The sequence below is a fragment of the Nanorana parkeri genome, unplaced genomic scaffold, assembly GCF_000935625.1.
Source record: "Nanorana parkeri isolate BGI_ZX_2015 unplaced genomic scaffold, ASM93562v1 scaffold5, whole genome shotgun sequence".
Taxonomy (NCBI): domain Eukaryota; kingdom Metazoa; phylum Chordata; class Amphibia; order Anura; family Dicroglossidae; genus Nanorana; species Nanorana parkeri.
The window spans coordinates 987,633-1,004,739 of NW_017306273.1; the positions used below are offsets into that span (position 1 = coordinate 987,633).

Here is a 17,107-nt window from a genome sequence, read left to right on the forward strand (position 1 = left end):
GAACAGAACGTGGAGACACTTCCAGGATTCCGAACAGAACGTGGAGACACTTCCAGGATTCCGAACAGAACGTGGAGACACTTCCAGGATTCTGAACAGAACGTGGAGACACTTCCAGGATTCTGAACAGAACGTGGAGACACTTCCAGGATTCCGTACAGAACGTGTCTCCGCATAGAATGTGGAGACACTTTTAGGATTCCAGATACTTCCAGGATTCCGAATAGAATGTGGAGACACTTCCAGGATTTCATATAAAATGTGGAGACACATTCAGGATTCCAAATAGAACTTGGAGACACTTTCAGGATTCCAGAGAGAACGTGGAGACACTTCCAGGATTCCAGAGAGAACGTGGACACACTTCCAGGATTCCAGAGAGAACGTGGACACACTTCCAAGATTCCAGAGAGAACGTGGACACACTTCCAGGATTCCAGAGAGAACGTGGATACACTTCCCAGGTTCCGAATAGAACGTGGCGACACTTCCAGGACTCCGAATAGAACGTGACGACACTTGCAGGATACTTAATAAAATGTGGAGACACTTCCAGCATTCCAAATGGAGTGTTAAGAAAAAGAACCTTTGTGACCACAATACAGCTTTATAAGTCCAAATGTAAAACGCCCCCTGCTGTGGGAACGTTAATTAACAAGCAGCAGCAGAGAGCTTGGACTGTGCAACTGTGTGTGTTCCTAGTTCTCAGACCCCCTGTCCACCAGAAACATTAGTCACACAACTATTGTCAGGCTGACTCATACAAACGCTGCTAAACTCAGGCTGGGCACTTAAGCTTTAAAAAGCCCCGGCCATGAAAGGGTTAAACTAATAGGCTCTGACATGTTCTCATCGCGCTTGTCACCTCGGATGATGTGTGGGGGTAAGTGAGACACAGAAAGGGGGGCAGATGGCTTTTCCTGCAAGCTGAAGGGACCTTTAGAGCGCCATGACCCTGGAAAAGATCCTGCAAGCTGCCAGGCAGGGCGACCTGGAGAGCCTGAGGAAGCTTCATGCCGAGGGCCAGCTGCAGCCAGGTCTCAAGGATCCTATGGGAGCCTCTGTAGTCCATCACGCCGCCCGCGGAGGGAAGGTGGGCTGCCTGCGCTACTTGGTGGACGAAGTGCAACTGGAAGGCGCAGGCAGAGCCAGGAACGGGGCAACGCCAGCGCACGACGCGGCCGCAACGGGCAACCTGTCCTGCCTGCAATGGCTGCTCACCCAGGGAGGATGTGACTTTGAGGTAGGTGGTCTGGTTCTGTTCTGTACCTGGCTGGGTCACTTGCTGCGAAGTGGATCTGTCTTGTTTATTTTTCATTGACATATTTGTTTATACAATTTGTATTATGTAACATGCATTGCTTTATGTACTTCCGTTTGATGTTGTACAATGTAACGGAACTCTGTTGCTTCTAGTTACTTTAATCTTGATTATTCCCATTTTTTATTGAATCGTTTGTGATTGTCTGTGAAGAGATTTCATGCAGTCACAGGTGACATAATTAATGTGGATCTCTTACCTGCTAATGGCTCACCTGTGAATGCTTGGAGATCAGGACCTGTTGGGGGCCCATGCACAGCCTTGGTGTTCTGAAGCATGGGGCTAATGTGCAACAGACATGCACCATTTTTGGCATAGCAACATGCCACAATGCATGGCAGCGCATCATCATGCTTTGGGTGCTAAAATGCACGTGCGTTGGAGCTTCATTCTCCTTAGGGAGATGTACCACATCCCTCTATATATGCAGCAAAACATTTTACACTTTATATGGGACTTTTGAGGTACAAGCAAACTGATCCAAACAAAGACACAATTTATAAGATTATTATTATTTATAGAGATCTAACAATTTACGCAGCACTTTACATAGTGCACATTCACATCAGTCCCTGTCCTCAAGGAGCTTATGATCTAACATCCCTATTGCACATGCATACAGGGCCATTTTAGACAGGAGTCACTTTGCCTTTCAGCATGTCTTTGGAGTGTCAGAGGGAACCCATGCAAGCACAGGGAGCAAATGCAAACTCCTTGCAGATGGTCCCATGCAAGCACAGGGAGCAAACTCCTTGCAGATAGTGCCATGCAAGTACAAGGAGAACATGCAGGGTCCTATGGAGCTACCCTTGTGTGTGTGTCTACAAACACACAGCCACAAGGCATAGCAAGCTATTCCCCCCTCTCCTTCCTTCCCCAATCTAGCAGATGGGACAGCTACTGGAGATGGCCCTTTCCCTTGTGATCTTGTACTGGGCAGGAAGTTCAGGGAAGCTGAGCTGAGAGAGTTGGAGCTGTGTGGAAATGTGATGACTGTAAGTGCTTAAGCTAAATTGTAAAGACATACTTTGCCCACCACTGTATCCTCCTTTTCTCTTAGTGTATTACCCAACATATATATTATCCATATGTCAAGGTAAGTAATAATATGATGGTGGCCCAGAATTCCGTGACGCTTTTTGTGGAAATACTATTGGCTTCTTCAGGAGGACCAAACATAGATTTACCCATAGGAGACCAAATGCACGCCAACTCTAAGATGTAAAACTCAACCATCATTCTCAGTCATCCTCTCTGCAGTATACACACCCTCCCCCTATCTGACAAATATAGGTCACAGAGCTTTGAGCTACCATGCCTTAGTGGAGATGGGGTGCCATGCAAAATCAATGGCACTGCTATGTGCTAATCCAAGTATCATGCGTGCTACCACGGCATACCGCATCACAAAAGTGTGTTTCGACCCTTAGGTGTTGCAGGGAACCAGGCTAAAGAAACACTAGAATGAGAAAACCTTGCGGGATGCTGAGTATCTGGGTTGCCAATAAACAATCAAATCAACCCAACCCACTGCTTGCATCAGGGCTGAGGGCTCTTGAGAGGACCCCGAATGCTGCGCTGTGGCTGGATGGGTGTCACCCAGTGCGGCCACTGTGCATGCATTATGACGTACATGGTGTGAAGTCATCATGCATGCAAGGTGATGTACTTTACTGCTAGCAGCCATCTTGGTGATGGATGCCGGCAAAGAGAGTAGAGGATCAGGTATGCCGCCTGGTCTCCCCCCCCCACTGCAAAATATGACCTCCCCTTCCCCCCCATCCCCTCCAACCCATCCATTGGGGTTTGTTATTTTCTTCTTACCCAATTAAGCAAGTTATACTCACCTCTAGGTCCCTCGCTGGGGCTGTTCTTGGGTGCAGGGGGCACTAATCCAGCACTGTAGATGGTCCCTCACTGACTGATCCCCTTGTGATGGCATCACTCCTTATCACAGGGGTGATGTAGTTGCAGAAGGATCGTGCAGGAAGTAAGCAAAAAAACAGGGAAAACTCGGATCTGAGCATCTCCTGACCGCGGCTTTAGGCAAGTTAAAAGGGCAGTTAGAGCAGGGGTAGGCAACCACAGCACCCCAGCTGAGCCAAATCTCCATTACCTCTATGCCCCTGCCTTGGGGAGTCATGCCTGTGGCTGTCAGAGTCTTGCAATGCCTCATGGAACTTGTAGCGTCATCATAGCTGGCGTGCCAAGGTTACCAAACCCTGAGTTAGAGGGAGGTGGGAGGGGGGTTAGTATAATCCTGAAGAAGGGCTTTATTTTGAATGTCACCCCAATGCTCTAAGGGCTCATGCCCTCTGGTGTATTAAAATACTCCTATCTATGCTGGCAGAAAAAACATTCTATTGGGTAGAACAGGGTTGGGCAACCTCAGCACTACAGCTGTAGTGAAACTACAAATCCTATTATGCCTCTGACTTTGGGAGTCATACCTGTGACCAGTGGTGGCGAACCTTGGCACTCCAGCTGTTTTGGAACTACAAGTCCCATGAGGCATTGCAAGGCTCTGACAGCCACAGACATAACTCCCAGAGGCAGATGCATGTTGGGATTTGTAGTTTTGCCCACCCCGGGTTGGAGTATTCATTTATTCTAGCCACTGGAATGCATTTACATGCGCAGATTATGCCAGGACGCTTCTCTCTGAGTGCTCTTCCAAATGCCACATTGTGCCTGGACACATTGGTTGAAATAGAGTTTAGAGGCTTCAAAAAGAAAAATGCCTCTGCATGCGACATTTATTTTTCTGGCTCTGTACATGAGGCTTGTGGCAATGCAGCTGAAATACACATGCACTGCACACATCACAACACCGGGTAATGCACTACTGTGCATTTTGGTGTACTGCGTTAGAAAAAATGGTACATGTTTAGTTTTTTTTATGCCGGCCCACTCATTTGATTTGGCTGCCCTAATCTAACGCACTTTAACAGGGGAACAAATGCAAGTAACACACCAGGATGCCAAGGTGACAGGTCTCAATTTGCCTTTGGAGTTTCACCTGGGAGCAATGCTATGCCTATGGCTATGGTATGGCTCAGTTTATTAAAGGCCATTTTTGTTAATTGGCCCATTTATTTTTGATTTTACTGCCTTGTGGCCTTCACTACCAGAGGGCTGTTAGAAAAAGCATGGCCTGGACCTGCACTGAATACATTTCCACTGTGTTTGAGTGCTTAAAATTGATAAAAATCAGTATGTTGTGTTTTTTTAAAATTATTATTTAATAACGTGTGAAAGGGTATGAAGGTCTTTATTATGCAATGCGTGCACTGTCATTCCCACCTTTTGTTCAGGTGACTTTTGCCACCAAAATAGAAAGTCAGGAGAAATCCAAAAGTTTACAGTTGTCACCACAACAGGAGATCAGGGGAAATCGTCCACTGGGTACATCTGGTGAAAATGGTCACAGATGGGATTTCTCCCAATTGTCGTGTTCTGTTTTAATGTACATCTGCTTTTTAGCTTGCTTTTTAAACTAGAACTACCATTTTCTTTATATGCTCTGGTGCTGGACTGAGGAGGAAGTCAGGGCACCTCATTGGTTCTCTTCTTGTAGAACAATACTAACGTTATTCTGCCCATTCTCTACGGGGAACATTATCATGTGAGCTGGACTCGCAGTACTCAAGGACTGAATGGTGCTCACAGGTCATTTTGTGAGCTCCACTTATTCCTGAGTCCCACCACCACCGGAGGAAGAGGAAGCTCCCATGATGTCACTGGAACGAGTAGAAATTTTCAAAAATGTTTAAAATAATAAACACCAGGAGGGGCTTCGGTCAGTTGGAGGTAGGGGGTCGAAATGCTGGAGTTTCAAGACTGCAAATGCACAAACATGGTGCAGAATGCTTGCTAAAGAACCATATTTGTGTTTTTTTTTTTTTACAACTCTTCAAGGAGAATTCAACCTTTTAATGGTCTGTGACCTTACAATATCTTCTTCTTTACCAGTAAGCTATTCTATATTATAATGAAGGATGTGTTGTTTGTTGGTTGTTGTTGGTGTATGGGATTGTAGGTGTGTGCGGCTATACCTCCTATAGGTCAAACAGCAGTGCCTGTTTGTTTACCTTTGTGACATGCTAGTTCCAGTAACATATGTCGCGGCTGCAGTTAATCTGATCAATAATACATCGCCCTCTCTCATCAGCAAGTTCAGCACACCTGTGGCAGGTGGAAGGATTACTATATATAGCCTGCGATGGACAACTTTATCCTCTGTGTGGATTTAGCAGGCGAGCTTTGATACCTCCCATGCTGTTCACCGCCTGGGCATGACACTTTTTTTTTGGGTGATGTTAATAAAATCTCTAGTCATGAAAAATAGTAAGAAAAATAAAATGACAAAGTTCTACCTTCTGTGGGTTACACAAATTAATCCCATTATTGTTTTAGAGAAATGAAGAGCCCTTTCCGTGAATGGATCATATTTTTGGTGGTGTCCCCCATGTCCCATGTGATTTAAATCCTTGTTTTCTGTGTGTTTACCATCCCATCGGTGTGGAGAAGGATTTCTGGGTGTACTTCAGAACCTATAAAATCAATGCCAAAGTGCAATGCCAGTCTGAAGCCTCTAAAGCCAGCAGAATATGGTCTTTCTCATTGGTGTTGAATTTTACCAGTTGAGCGGCGGTTTGTAGATGTTCCACAGGCGATAGTGCTACTTCTTGAATGCCTGTTTTTTGTTCATCTATCCTAAGGTGGATTTTATATTGAAATGCCATGTAGCATGAATTCATTGGATGTATTTGGCAAGTGGTACTGCAAGCCAAACCTGACATGCCAAAGTAAAATTGCCACACTGTAAGCCACCCCACTTGCCACCATGTTAATGTGTAGGTAGGCAGCCAAAGGGGCAGTAAAAATAGGTAGTTGATCTGTGAAAGTGGCACCAAGTCAAGGGACAGAAGCAAAATGTTACTTCTATAAGTAACATAACAATGATCTCCTCTTCAGTGTGCTGTTTTTGGATATTTGAGCACTTCTTCAGAAAGAGGAGGACTGGAGTAGGTACACGGAAGGCCACCAAAATAAATGAAGAGGAAAGCTCCAGTCCACTGTTCCCTCCCCCATCGGTCCCCACCAGTTTTGGATACAGCGGGTAAGGGCTTAAATCTATCAGATTTTTATTGCTATCCTTTTCCCGGTGAAAGCGGTCACCAACAGAGGAAGAGAATTTCCCTGATCAGGACACATCAGTTTAAACCCGACAAACACCAAACCAGGTTGCTAAGCTATAAAAGCCGTTGATTGAACTTTCTAGCTAATTTGACTAAGTCAATTACCTTACACAACCCCCTCCCTCCTAGCATGTCATAGCTTTCTTTTCTACAGGGAGTGTCTAATTACTGTCTGTGCTGGCAGGATTTTGCAAGCAAATAAAATGCTTAAAATGCAATAAATGCACATGAAATCTTATGGTAGGATTGTTGTTATAATAAATGGTATGATATGCTTACTTGCAGAGTTTTTTTCTTTCCAAAAACATTTTTTTATTAAGTTGCAATGGGCCCCTAAACTTGTACAACCACGGCACTGCTCTCAGGCCATCTCTGTGTCCACCTCCGCCACGGGTGCTGCTCGCCACCTCTGGGATCCAGAACTACAAATGTGAAGCCGCACACTGCTAATCCTGATTGCTTAATCACAGGCTCTAGGATTAAGCCCCAGCAGGGAGGTGTGGGTGCGGTGTCCTCACTTTTGCTGAATCAGTAAAGTTCTTTTGAGCTATTTGTATCAGCGGTTCGCGGCTTCCTGTTTATACTACTGGTGCCTATGAACTTGCTAGGAAAATTGACTACTCCTGGCAGAATTAATTCCCCAGCAAACACCCTCCCTTCTTTGCATGTCATAGCCCTCTTCTCTCCTGGGGGTGTCTAATTACTTTTGGTGCTGGCCCAGCTCTTCTGCCCCTCCCCTCAGCTCCCTACATAACTTTTTATGAAGCTGCCAGGGAAGGAGTGAAAGGGATCACTATAAAGTGTCACTTGAGAGTGACCGTTCTAAGTCTTCTGGGGCAGCTAACGTCACATCCAAGGTGGCAGTGTTCAGCAGCAGTTTTAGGGCTTTTAGATGTCTAGTCAAGGGAGGCTTTTACAGGTAAACATCATGCCTAAAATATGTTGAATGCACATATAACTGTTGCAATAGATGGACTGGTGATATTGTATCTTTATTAGTCCTAAAAAGGGACATGACCCTTTTTTTTTTTTTTTTTGTAGGGTAGGACACAACACATAACATGTGCGGGAGCATTGCCCACTGCCCTAGTTTGCAATAGGATGCCGGTCTGAACGAATGCTCCACAACACAGAGCTCCAATCGCCATGCATTAACGAGCCTTACCACAATGCATAGCTTTGAAGAAAGCCCTACTGGTTATTAGATCGCCATGAACACAATCGCACACGTTGGGAGGATTGAAGGACACACCAAAAACATTTGGTGGTGATGTTCACAAAGCATTCCCTCTGTGACTCCAGTGATCTCATAGCCCAGAATGTCTGCTTTATGAGATCAGCTAATGTGCTGCAGAAACTGGGCCAACAATGGTAATAGGCTACATTGAGGACTTAAGCAGCTTTCCAATTAGTTATTTGGCATTTAAGGAAACCCTTTACTAAGTCTGGGTGATTTTAACCAGAAAAGAGAAATTTAAGGGGCAGAACATTGTATTTCAATCTTGTATCATCTTGATTGAGCTCAATTTCTTATATGTATTATAATATATTGTATATAGTTTATTTAACCCCAAGAACAGAAATTACCAGATGGGGTGGCTGCATTGATTTTTCTTTATTCTCAGGATTTTTTTCCTTTATTTTCACCTGGTAATCCTGCCAGTAACACACTTCCTGTCCTAGGGTGACAATGCTCACTCCTCCCTGCAGTTTATCTGTGGAGGAGTAGCATTGTCTTGCTAGGACAGGAAGTATGTTGAGTATGGACTTCAACTTTCTGCCCCACATCCAATCACTATCAAAATCCTGCCGCCTTCACCTTCATAACATCTCCAAAATATGCCCTTTCCTCACCAATGAAACCACAAAACTACTCATCCACTCCCTTGTTATCTCTCGTCTTGACTATTGTAACTCCCTCACTGGCCTCTACCTCTACACAGGCTGCTCCACCCTTCAGTCTATCATGAATGCTGCTGCTAGACTCATTCACCTAACCAACCGCTCAGTGTCTGCAACCCCCCCTCTGCCGATCCCTGCACTGGCTTCCAATAGCCCGAAGGATAGAATTTAAAATATTAACAACCATCTATTTATATCTCAAACCTTGTCTCAAAGTATCACCCAAACCGTCCCCTCCGCTCCTCCAAAGGCCTTCTGCTTTCCAGCTCCCTCATCCACTCCTCCCATACTCGCCTCCAGGACTTCTCTCTAGAGTCTTTCCCATCCTCTGGGACTCCTTACCCTAACCAGTCCATCTATCTCCTACTCTGACTGCCTTTAGGCGATCCCTTAAAAGGTTTCCAGTTTTTTTTTCATATCTATTGTTAGCAAGCAGTAGATCTATGCAAAAAGTAAAAAAAAAAAAAAAAAAACCCGCTTTGAAAGCGGTTTAAACTTACTCCTGTCTTCGCCCGCGCGCTCCGGTTCCGAAAATCCGAAAATGCTCGGGCGGTCGCAAAGGATCTTGGGGCCGGCGCATGTGCAGTTCGGATTTTCGGCAAGGAGATGAGGAGAAAGGCAAGGTAAGTCTATGGACGTGTGCACCCACATGCAGACACCGTGAGACAGGAAGTGCCAGCAAGGACAGAGGAGTCAGCGCTGGATCGGAGAGCCGCCGCAGCACTGGAGGGACAGATGACAAGGACAGGAAAGAAGAGGAAGATCAGATTAAGAGACATCATTTAGGGTAAGTGCTTTAACATTGGGGGAGGGAAAAAAGTTTTAGCATTTAATGTCTCTTTAAGACTCATCTCTTCAGGGAAGCCTATCCCGCCTCAAACTAACCATTGAACTATCACTTTCTCAACAATTCATCCTCACTCAGCTACCTCCTCATGTATCACTGGCCCCTCCCTTTTAGATTGCAAGCCCTCAGGGGCAGGGCCCTCTTTACCATCTTGTCTTGAATTGTATTGTGATTGTAATGTCTTCCTTATATTGTAAAGCGCTGCGCAAACTGTTGGCGCTATATAAATCCTGTATAAAAATAATACAAACTCCTCCCCCTTTTCTCATCTCCTTAATATAGGGTCGAGGTGTTCTGTAGTTCAGAGATCAGTGGAGCAGGGCTGATAACACTACAAAGAGGAAGTTAGAAGTTCACTGAACTTCTGGCATGATCAGGAGATATTTTTGCACAGATACAGCAAAAAGCTTCCAATGGAATATTTAACAGATCAAAAGGCACTCACCACTGTACTAGACCCCCCGACTTTTGCCTCTCTGGCAGCACAACTCCGCTCCCCCCTTTTCCACTCTACTGGAGTATAGTTTAAAGCAGTTTAAATCAACTAAATTATATTTCATGTGGATCAAAATAAAAGGCAGTCCATGTCTTACAGTTAACTTTTTTTCTTTCTAAAGCAGCCACAGCTTGAGTAGAAAAGTCTGTCCCCTGCCAGCATGCTGTGAAGAACCCTTGCACACCGTGTGAAAGCTTTGGTCTCTATGCAGAGATCCAACACCCTCCCTGCTGAGCCAGACCAACAGCTCTCCAATCAGTAGAGCTCATGCTTCCCGTGTTGGACCACTGCAGAGGGACCACTGCTTTCATACAGAGACCAGAGAAAGAAGCGGGGCTGTCCCTGGGACTGGAAGACACAGAGACCGAAAAAAAAATGAGTCAGAAGCCATTCCCTACCCTGCAGAAAATGTTCTTTCATTTGTGCCCCCTTCTTCCTGTGTCCCTCTTTGAGTGATTTCCCCTCACTTCCTGTCCTGGCAGGAAATAAGGGGAAACCTTCTCAATAGGGACCCTGCAATATTTACCTGACAGAGGCGCCAACCCTTCCCCACTCTATGCAGAATTAACTAAAATGTTTATTGTCTGCACAATGTATCAGTCTGTCCAATCAGAATAATTTTTTTATTCTACTGGTTGTTATAGCAAAATGGAAAACCTAATTAGCATGGGAAATCGAGACCATTCTTGAGTCCTCATTTCATAAACCTTCTAGCAGAGGGCTCCGTGGTGTCAGGGGCTCCTAGAAGATTTCTAGTCTGCAGTCTCCGGTCTGTTCAGTCCCTAACATGACGGCCTCCACTTTCATTGCAACCTTTTTGGAAAACCTTCTGCCCTCGGGTAATGAAGGTGTCTATAGAGGAAAGTTTCCTGTGTTTTGTTGCTGGTGGGGTGGAGGCAGGGTATAGGTGACAGTGCTGACATCGCTTTTTATAATTAATCAACAGTAGTAAGCCATTGAAAAGGTGCACGGTGTACCTTCCAGCTGACGTCACGTCAGGTAACGTGATCGTTCAGTGCGCCGGAGTGATAACCTGACACTAAACGCTCCTCGCGGCTTTTTAGGACCTCTGTATGTGCACATAGGAGTATGCTGCAGCAGTGAAAGGGTTGAACCTTTGAGGTTTAGTTGATGTAATGTATAGTTTAAGTATTCCTAAAGCCTAATTTTTGAATAGAATAAAGGTAGGGATGCACGGATACTGATACCGGTATCAGTATTGGTACTGATACTGGGCATTTTCACAAGTACTCATGAAAATGCCCCGATACCAAAAACTGATACCAGCTGAAGCAGCTGCCTTAGGTCCCGTGCTTGCTGGGGCAGAGTATGTAGTAAATTCATATACTGTTATTCTGCATTGCTGTATAATGTATTGCTGGGATTTGTAGTCCTCTATAGCTGGGGGTATTCTGCACTGCTGTATAATGTATTGCTGAGATTTGTAGCCCCTCCACAATTTGGAGTCAGTGGCAGAAGTACCAGGGTCGCAGCGGTCACAGCGGCCGGGCCCTGGTGTTCCACCACTGTCTAAAAATCATTAGTCTGTATTGTTTTAGAAAAACTGTTAAATGACATTAAACAAAAATGTATCAGTGTTAGGCATCGCGAGTACTTGAGGGAAAGTATTGGTACTCGTACTCGGTCTGGAAAACTTGGTATCGGTGCATCCCTAAATAAAGGTTTAAGTTGCTGCTTTTTTTGCCTTCTGTGTTTTATTGGGGAGATTTCCCTTCTCTTATTCTGTACATGCAACAGGAAGTGAGAGGAAGTCTCTCCAAGGTGCAGGAAATGCTCGCATTGGAAGGCTCCCCATTGGAAGGTTAAAACAAATCTAAAGCCAACACAAAAACATTATTTGCTGCCTTTTGGTCTGTTAAAGGAGTTCTATAGTCCCAGCATATACTATCCTGGAAATTGGAAAATGTACTTTTGTTGGGTCGGGGTGGTGCCACCCGCAGCTCGAATTTCAGCTTATTTAGCAGAAAAGGGCAAAAATTTGATGCCTGTTCGGCTAGCTTTAGATTTCTGAGCTGGCAATTTGTCCCACTTATCTTGAGCAGACTGTTCTTGTTTTGTTAGATTTGACGAGTTCCTTGTCCCAACTGTGATTTTCAGCCAATTTTCATAAATGTTCTATTTGATTCAGATCAGGAATCGGGGCAGTCCACATCACAACCAATGCTGGCATTTCAACCATTTTTGGATTCTCCGTTTGCACATGCGTCTTCAGTTCTGTTCTGTTTACATTTGGTTTTCCATCCACTTCATTTTGTTATTTTTGGTTTGCTGAAGAAAGAAAGCTTCTGCTGCCACTTATCAGTGAGGGTTGCCCAGTTTGGAGCCACAGCCTGAAAGACCTGTCACAGCTTCTTCCTCTCTACTCTATTGTACTGCTGGCAGGAGGTGTCCCACAGGCCTGGTCTGACATGGACCAAATTAATAAACGTCTCATCAGAGACATCCCTGGCTGTGATTGCTGAAGAAAATGGATGCAAAGAACATTCTGTGCGTGCCCCTCCCTGTGCCCCAAGTGGGCAAAAGTTTATAATAAAAACTAAACGGACATAAACTGATGACATCTGCATCATTTTTCATTTTCCCGGACCTAGGAAGACTTGGATGCAAGCGGATGTAAAGGGATGCATGTCCACTCGTCAATAGACATACACTCATTGGCCACTTTATTAGGTACACCTTGCTAGTACCGAGTTGGACCCCCCTTTTGCCTTCAGAACTGCCTTCATTCTTCGTGGCATAGATTCAACAAGGTGTTGGAAACATTCCTCAGAGATTTTGGTCCATATTGACATAATAGTATCACAGGCCCAAAGTGTGCCAAGAAAATATCCCCCACACCATTACACCACCGGTACCAGCCTGAACCGTTATTACAAGGCAGGATGGATCCATGCTTTCATGTTGTTTACACCAAATTCGGACTCGACCACCTGAATGTCGCAGCTGAAATCGAGACTCATCAGATCAGGCAATGTTTTTCCAATGTTTGTGAGCCTTTGTGAATTGTAGCCTCTGTTTCCTGTTCTTAGCTGACAGGAGTGGCACCTGGGGTGGTCTTCTGTTGCTGTAGCTTATCTGCTTCAAAGTTCGACGTGTTGTGTGCTCAGCAATGGTATTCTGCATACCTGGGATGTAACGAGGGGTTATTTGAGTTACTGTTGCCTTTCTATCATCTCGAACCAATCTGCCTTTTTCTCCTCTGACCTCTGACACAACAAGGCATTTTCATCCACACAACTGCCGCTCACTGGATATTTTCTTTCTTTCGGACCATTCTCTGTTTACCCCGGAGACGGTTGTGCGTGAAAATCCGAGTAGAACAGCAGTTTTTCAAATACTCAGAGCAGCCCATCTGGCACCAACAACCACGCCACATTAAAGTCACTAAAATCCTCTTTCTTCCCCATTCTGGTTTGAACTTCAGCAAGTTGTCTCCACCACGTCTAGATGCCTAAACCCATTGAGTTGCTATCATGTGATTGGCTGATTTAGCAATTTGTGTTACCAAGGTACCAACAGGTGTACCTAAGAAAGTTGCCGTTGAGTGTACATTGGTCATCAGTCTGGATCCAATTTGAAAAACTGACAGACTTATCCAGAATTGATGCCCATGTAAAAAAGGGCCTTTTTTCTGCCTCCCAGTCGAAGCATTCAAAGTGTGATCTCTGTCATTTCAAGTTGTGGCGAGATGGCAGTAACTCACAATCTCTGAAGTGTTGACAGACAGGACTCAAGCCATATGACACCTTGAAGGAAGTTGAGAAGTTTAATCCAAACAGCTAACACAGGATAGGTCAAAAGATCATAATGTGATCCACTCGGCAAAGAACACGTGGCTGAGATGCAGTCTGGAACATAATAAAGCAGGGTAGAGCTATCTACATAGAGGAAAGGCTGAACTATGGGGTATATGGGATATAGACAAATACCAGAGACGGGTGGAACAAATAATATTCAAAGGCATATAATATGCATGTGTAACATGACAGGCCTTGCATGTATAGGTCATTATCCTGTTGGGCGACCCATGACATGCAAATAGAAACATAACAGTGTGCATTATGTTGTGTTCAGAATGGCTTAATATTCTTCTGATGATGTACCCATCACAGATTGAAGGCATTGGTGGCAGAGGCAGCAAAGCAACTGCAGGACTTAAGCTTTTGAAAGCAACCCTATTGGCCTGTAAATAAATCCTAAATAGTACCTAACCGCAGTAGGAGAAGCATTTTACTTATGTCTGTGGCCTTGTGTCTTCTGCCTTTGCTTCATTCCGGTTTTGCAGCCTGCACTAGAATCTTCAACAGGGAACACAGACACCCGGCACTCCTGGAAGCCTTGCATGCCAAAGAGGCTTTATGAGGCTGCAGTGTAGAATGGAGAAGGAGGTAGGAGAAATGCTCCACCAGAGAGGTGAATCTGCTATTGCAGGGAATTGGTGGGCTTAGAGACCTGATGCTTAATGAATTATTCTGTGTACTGTGTTTTTTAACAAATCTTCTTAGTCACAGTGATTTGTAATAACCCATGTCACCCAACCAGATTTCAGCTTGGCCAGGGAAAGCTAAATTCTGATGTGTTTGTAATGGGATGCTGCACTTTGCACATTGTTCTTTGTCTTATTGAATAATCCTGCGCTGAGTGTATCTGTGTCAGAGCGTGCAGATCACAGATTTACTTTGCAGTGCTGCTATATATACACGTCCAGGTTCCTCATCACTGTCGCTTCATGTAAAAGTCTTCCAGGGGGATTAGTGGGACAAAAGTGCAACCGTTGTGGCTTAGTGACTCCGTAACCGTGACACGGTTTCTGATGTAACCCAGCCGAGCAGGGCTGACTTCCCTCACACAGAACCTCAGAAATACTCTGCTCCAGCATTCAAAATGGTGCTGTGACTACATTGGTTACAGTACATTTTTCATGTGGTACAAACTGTTTTTAACCATTACTGATGCTGGAGATCCATACAGAAGATCAGTAGATTCCGGCAGTAACATTATCATAACCACAATTATTGTAATAATTGTGGTTATGATAATGTTACTGTGAAGGTCATTAAAATGACATTGTCTCGTCTTACTTTTAATAAATGTTCTCAATTTAAAAGGGTCCAAACACTGGTAAAGCCCAACTCCAGCTTGGGCAGCACTGCCACCAAATGTGTTGCCTGGACTATATACGCTTTTCAAGTAGACTCCGCTATTTGCATGTTTTAGGTTCAAGTCACAAAGCTTTAGCACAAGGATTAGGACTTTTTTATATTGACAATGAGACTGTAATTTTCATATTTTATTAGACCCATATAAATTATGGCCTTGTTCAAACAGACAGCAGCTTGTTTAAGAGCCGTGCGCACATTAAGCTTTTGCAAAATATTTGCAGAGCTTTCGGCAAGCTTTGTTGAAGCCTTTGAAGTACCATTCAGCTTCAATTTGGGAAGGGTAAACACAGATTTGGCGAAGCAGCTAGCAGACCTCAGTAAGTTTCAGCATTACCCGAAAGCCTGCTAGCTGTTATTTAAAGTGACAGCACTCCTATTAAGATCTGTTAAATTTCTCCAAATCGGAAATTAAGACTTCTTCATTGAAACTGCTCAAAGTTGTCTGATTCACGAAAGCTTGCTGTTACAAGCTGTTGCCCATGCACTCAAGGCCAAACTGTCTACTTTTTTTGAAAATGAGAATCATTATGCTGATGTATTAGCTTTGTGAATTGAGCCTATCAACTTTTTGATGAATAGTCTACCTGCACACCTGCAGACTGCAAGGATGGAGTGTGCCAGCTCCAACTCTAACCACATTCATTATAAAGCTACTACCTACCACATGGCTGAGCAGAGATCTCAACTGTGAGGCCTACCTGCATTCATGGACAATGCCCCTTACTTTGTAGAGATTTCCTCTTGCTTCCTGTTGCCTCTCTGGGACAGGAAGTAAAGGGAAGTCTTCCTAATGGGACGCAGACAGCAAAAAGTAAAAAAAGCAGAGGTTTTAGGTCTTCACTAAGCTATCCAAAAAGGCAATACATAAATTGAACAGGTAGTGGGCCCATTTTAACTTGTTCATGTGAGGTTGAAAAATCTCTGTATATAAGCACTTCCAAGGCACAAAGACATTATCACTCTCTATTGTCTGATTTACCATATGTAATGCTTGAATTGAGAACATTGCTTGTAATAATCAGGCCCTCTTTGGTCACCCTAGTAAGAATGTATTGTTAATATGTCCAGTGCTCTGGCTGTGTTTGTAGGTACAGTGTTCTTTGTATGCACGTAGAATTGTGTTGTATTGTCCAGCAGTTTGAGTTTACGATGCCTCTGTCGAACATAATGAATTTGTGTCATGGTTGTGCGCAATGTTGTGGTCTGGGAAAACTAGAGAACGCCAAAACACAAGCGTCTTCTGCCAAGGCCTCTGCATTGTGTGAATGCCACTTTAGACAAAACACAATGAATGCAAATGAGCAGCTAATCAGCTTCCACAATTAAGGGTGCCCGGTGAAAGCATGTGATGTGCTTACGGCTTAGAAGTATTACAGGTGATTTGTGTAAAAAGCTATGGCGAGGGAGAGAGACAGGGGATTAGCAGGACAGAACAGCTTGGCACAATTAGAGAGACTCTATGGCAAATTGCAGCCTCGAAAGTCTCTCCTAAACTGAACTGAAATTTATGTTTGATATCCTGTGCAGAAAATAAGAAATCTGGGCACCCCCCCATAGAACCATATTTGCAAATTCTAGGTACGTAGGAGTGAATGCACTCTGTAGAACACACTAAACCAACTCAATTTTGTTTCTGTTGTCATAAAATTACAAACTAGAGGCACTGTGCCAACTACTGTGTACACTGAGATCCCAGTGATCTGCACAGTTTACCAATTGGGATGCTCCAGAGAAAGTTGATATGAATGCATGTTGCAAAGAATCTTGTGACTACTCTCACACACCCTTTACTCCCCACTCCCTTTTTACCCATCCTGCACATTTTTTGCTTCCATTGAGAAGTAAAATACTGTATATTCATTTGAGTCTGCTATTTTGGCTCTCTCATCGCCATCCTTTTCTGGGTGGGCAGTGAACCACCTATCCAGCACTGTCGATGTGCATGTGCCAGCTGATCCCCGGTGGTCCGCTTGTGCTGATGGCACTACTGAGGTTCCTCTTCTGGATTTTGAGAGTATCAAACTGTTGGGAAGCCAATAGGAAGTCATGCAGACAGTGATGTGGACACCCGAAGAAGTACCCCACCTCTTGTAAGCAGAAGAAGAGAGTAGACTCAGGACTGCAGTGTTGGCTTTGTAGCATATCTAAACCCAATAA

At 44.4% G+C, this 17,107-nt stretch overlaps 1 protein-coding gene across 1 annotated transcript in view; it reads left to right on the forward strand.

Annotated features, from left to right (window-relative positions):
- The first annotated feature begins 949 nt into the window (after positions 1-949).
- Positions 950-17,107, forward strand: part of ESPN (espin) — a 116,349-nt gene continuing 100,191 nt past the window's right edge. Inside the window, exon 1 of the mRNA XM_018576596.1 lies at positions 950-1,243. Coding sequence (XP_018432098.1) covers positions 950-1,243 — 294 coding nt within the window. The remainder of the gene's footprint in view (positions 1,244-17,107) is intronic.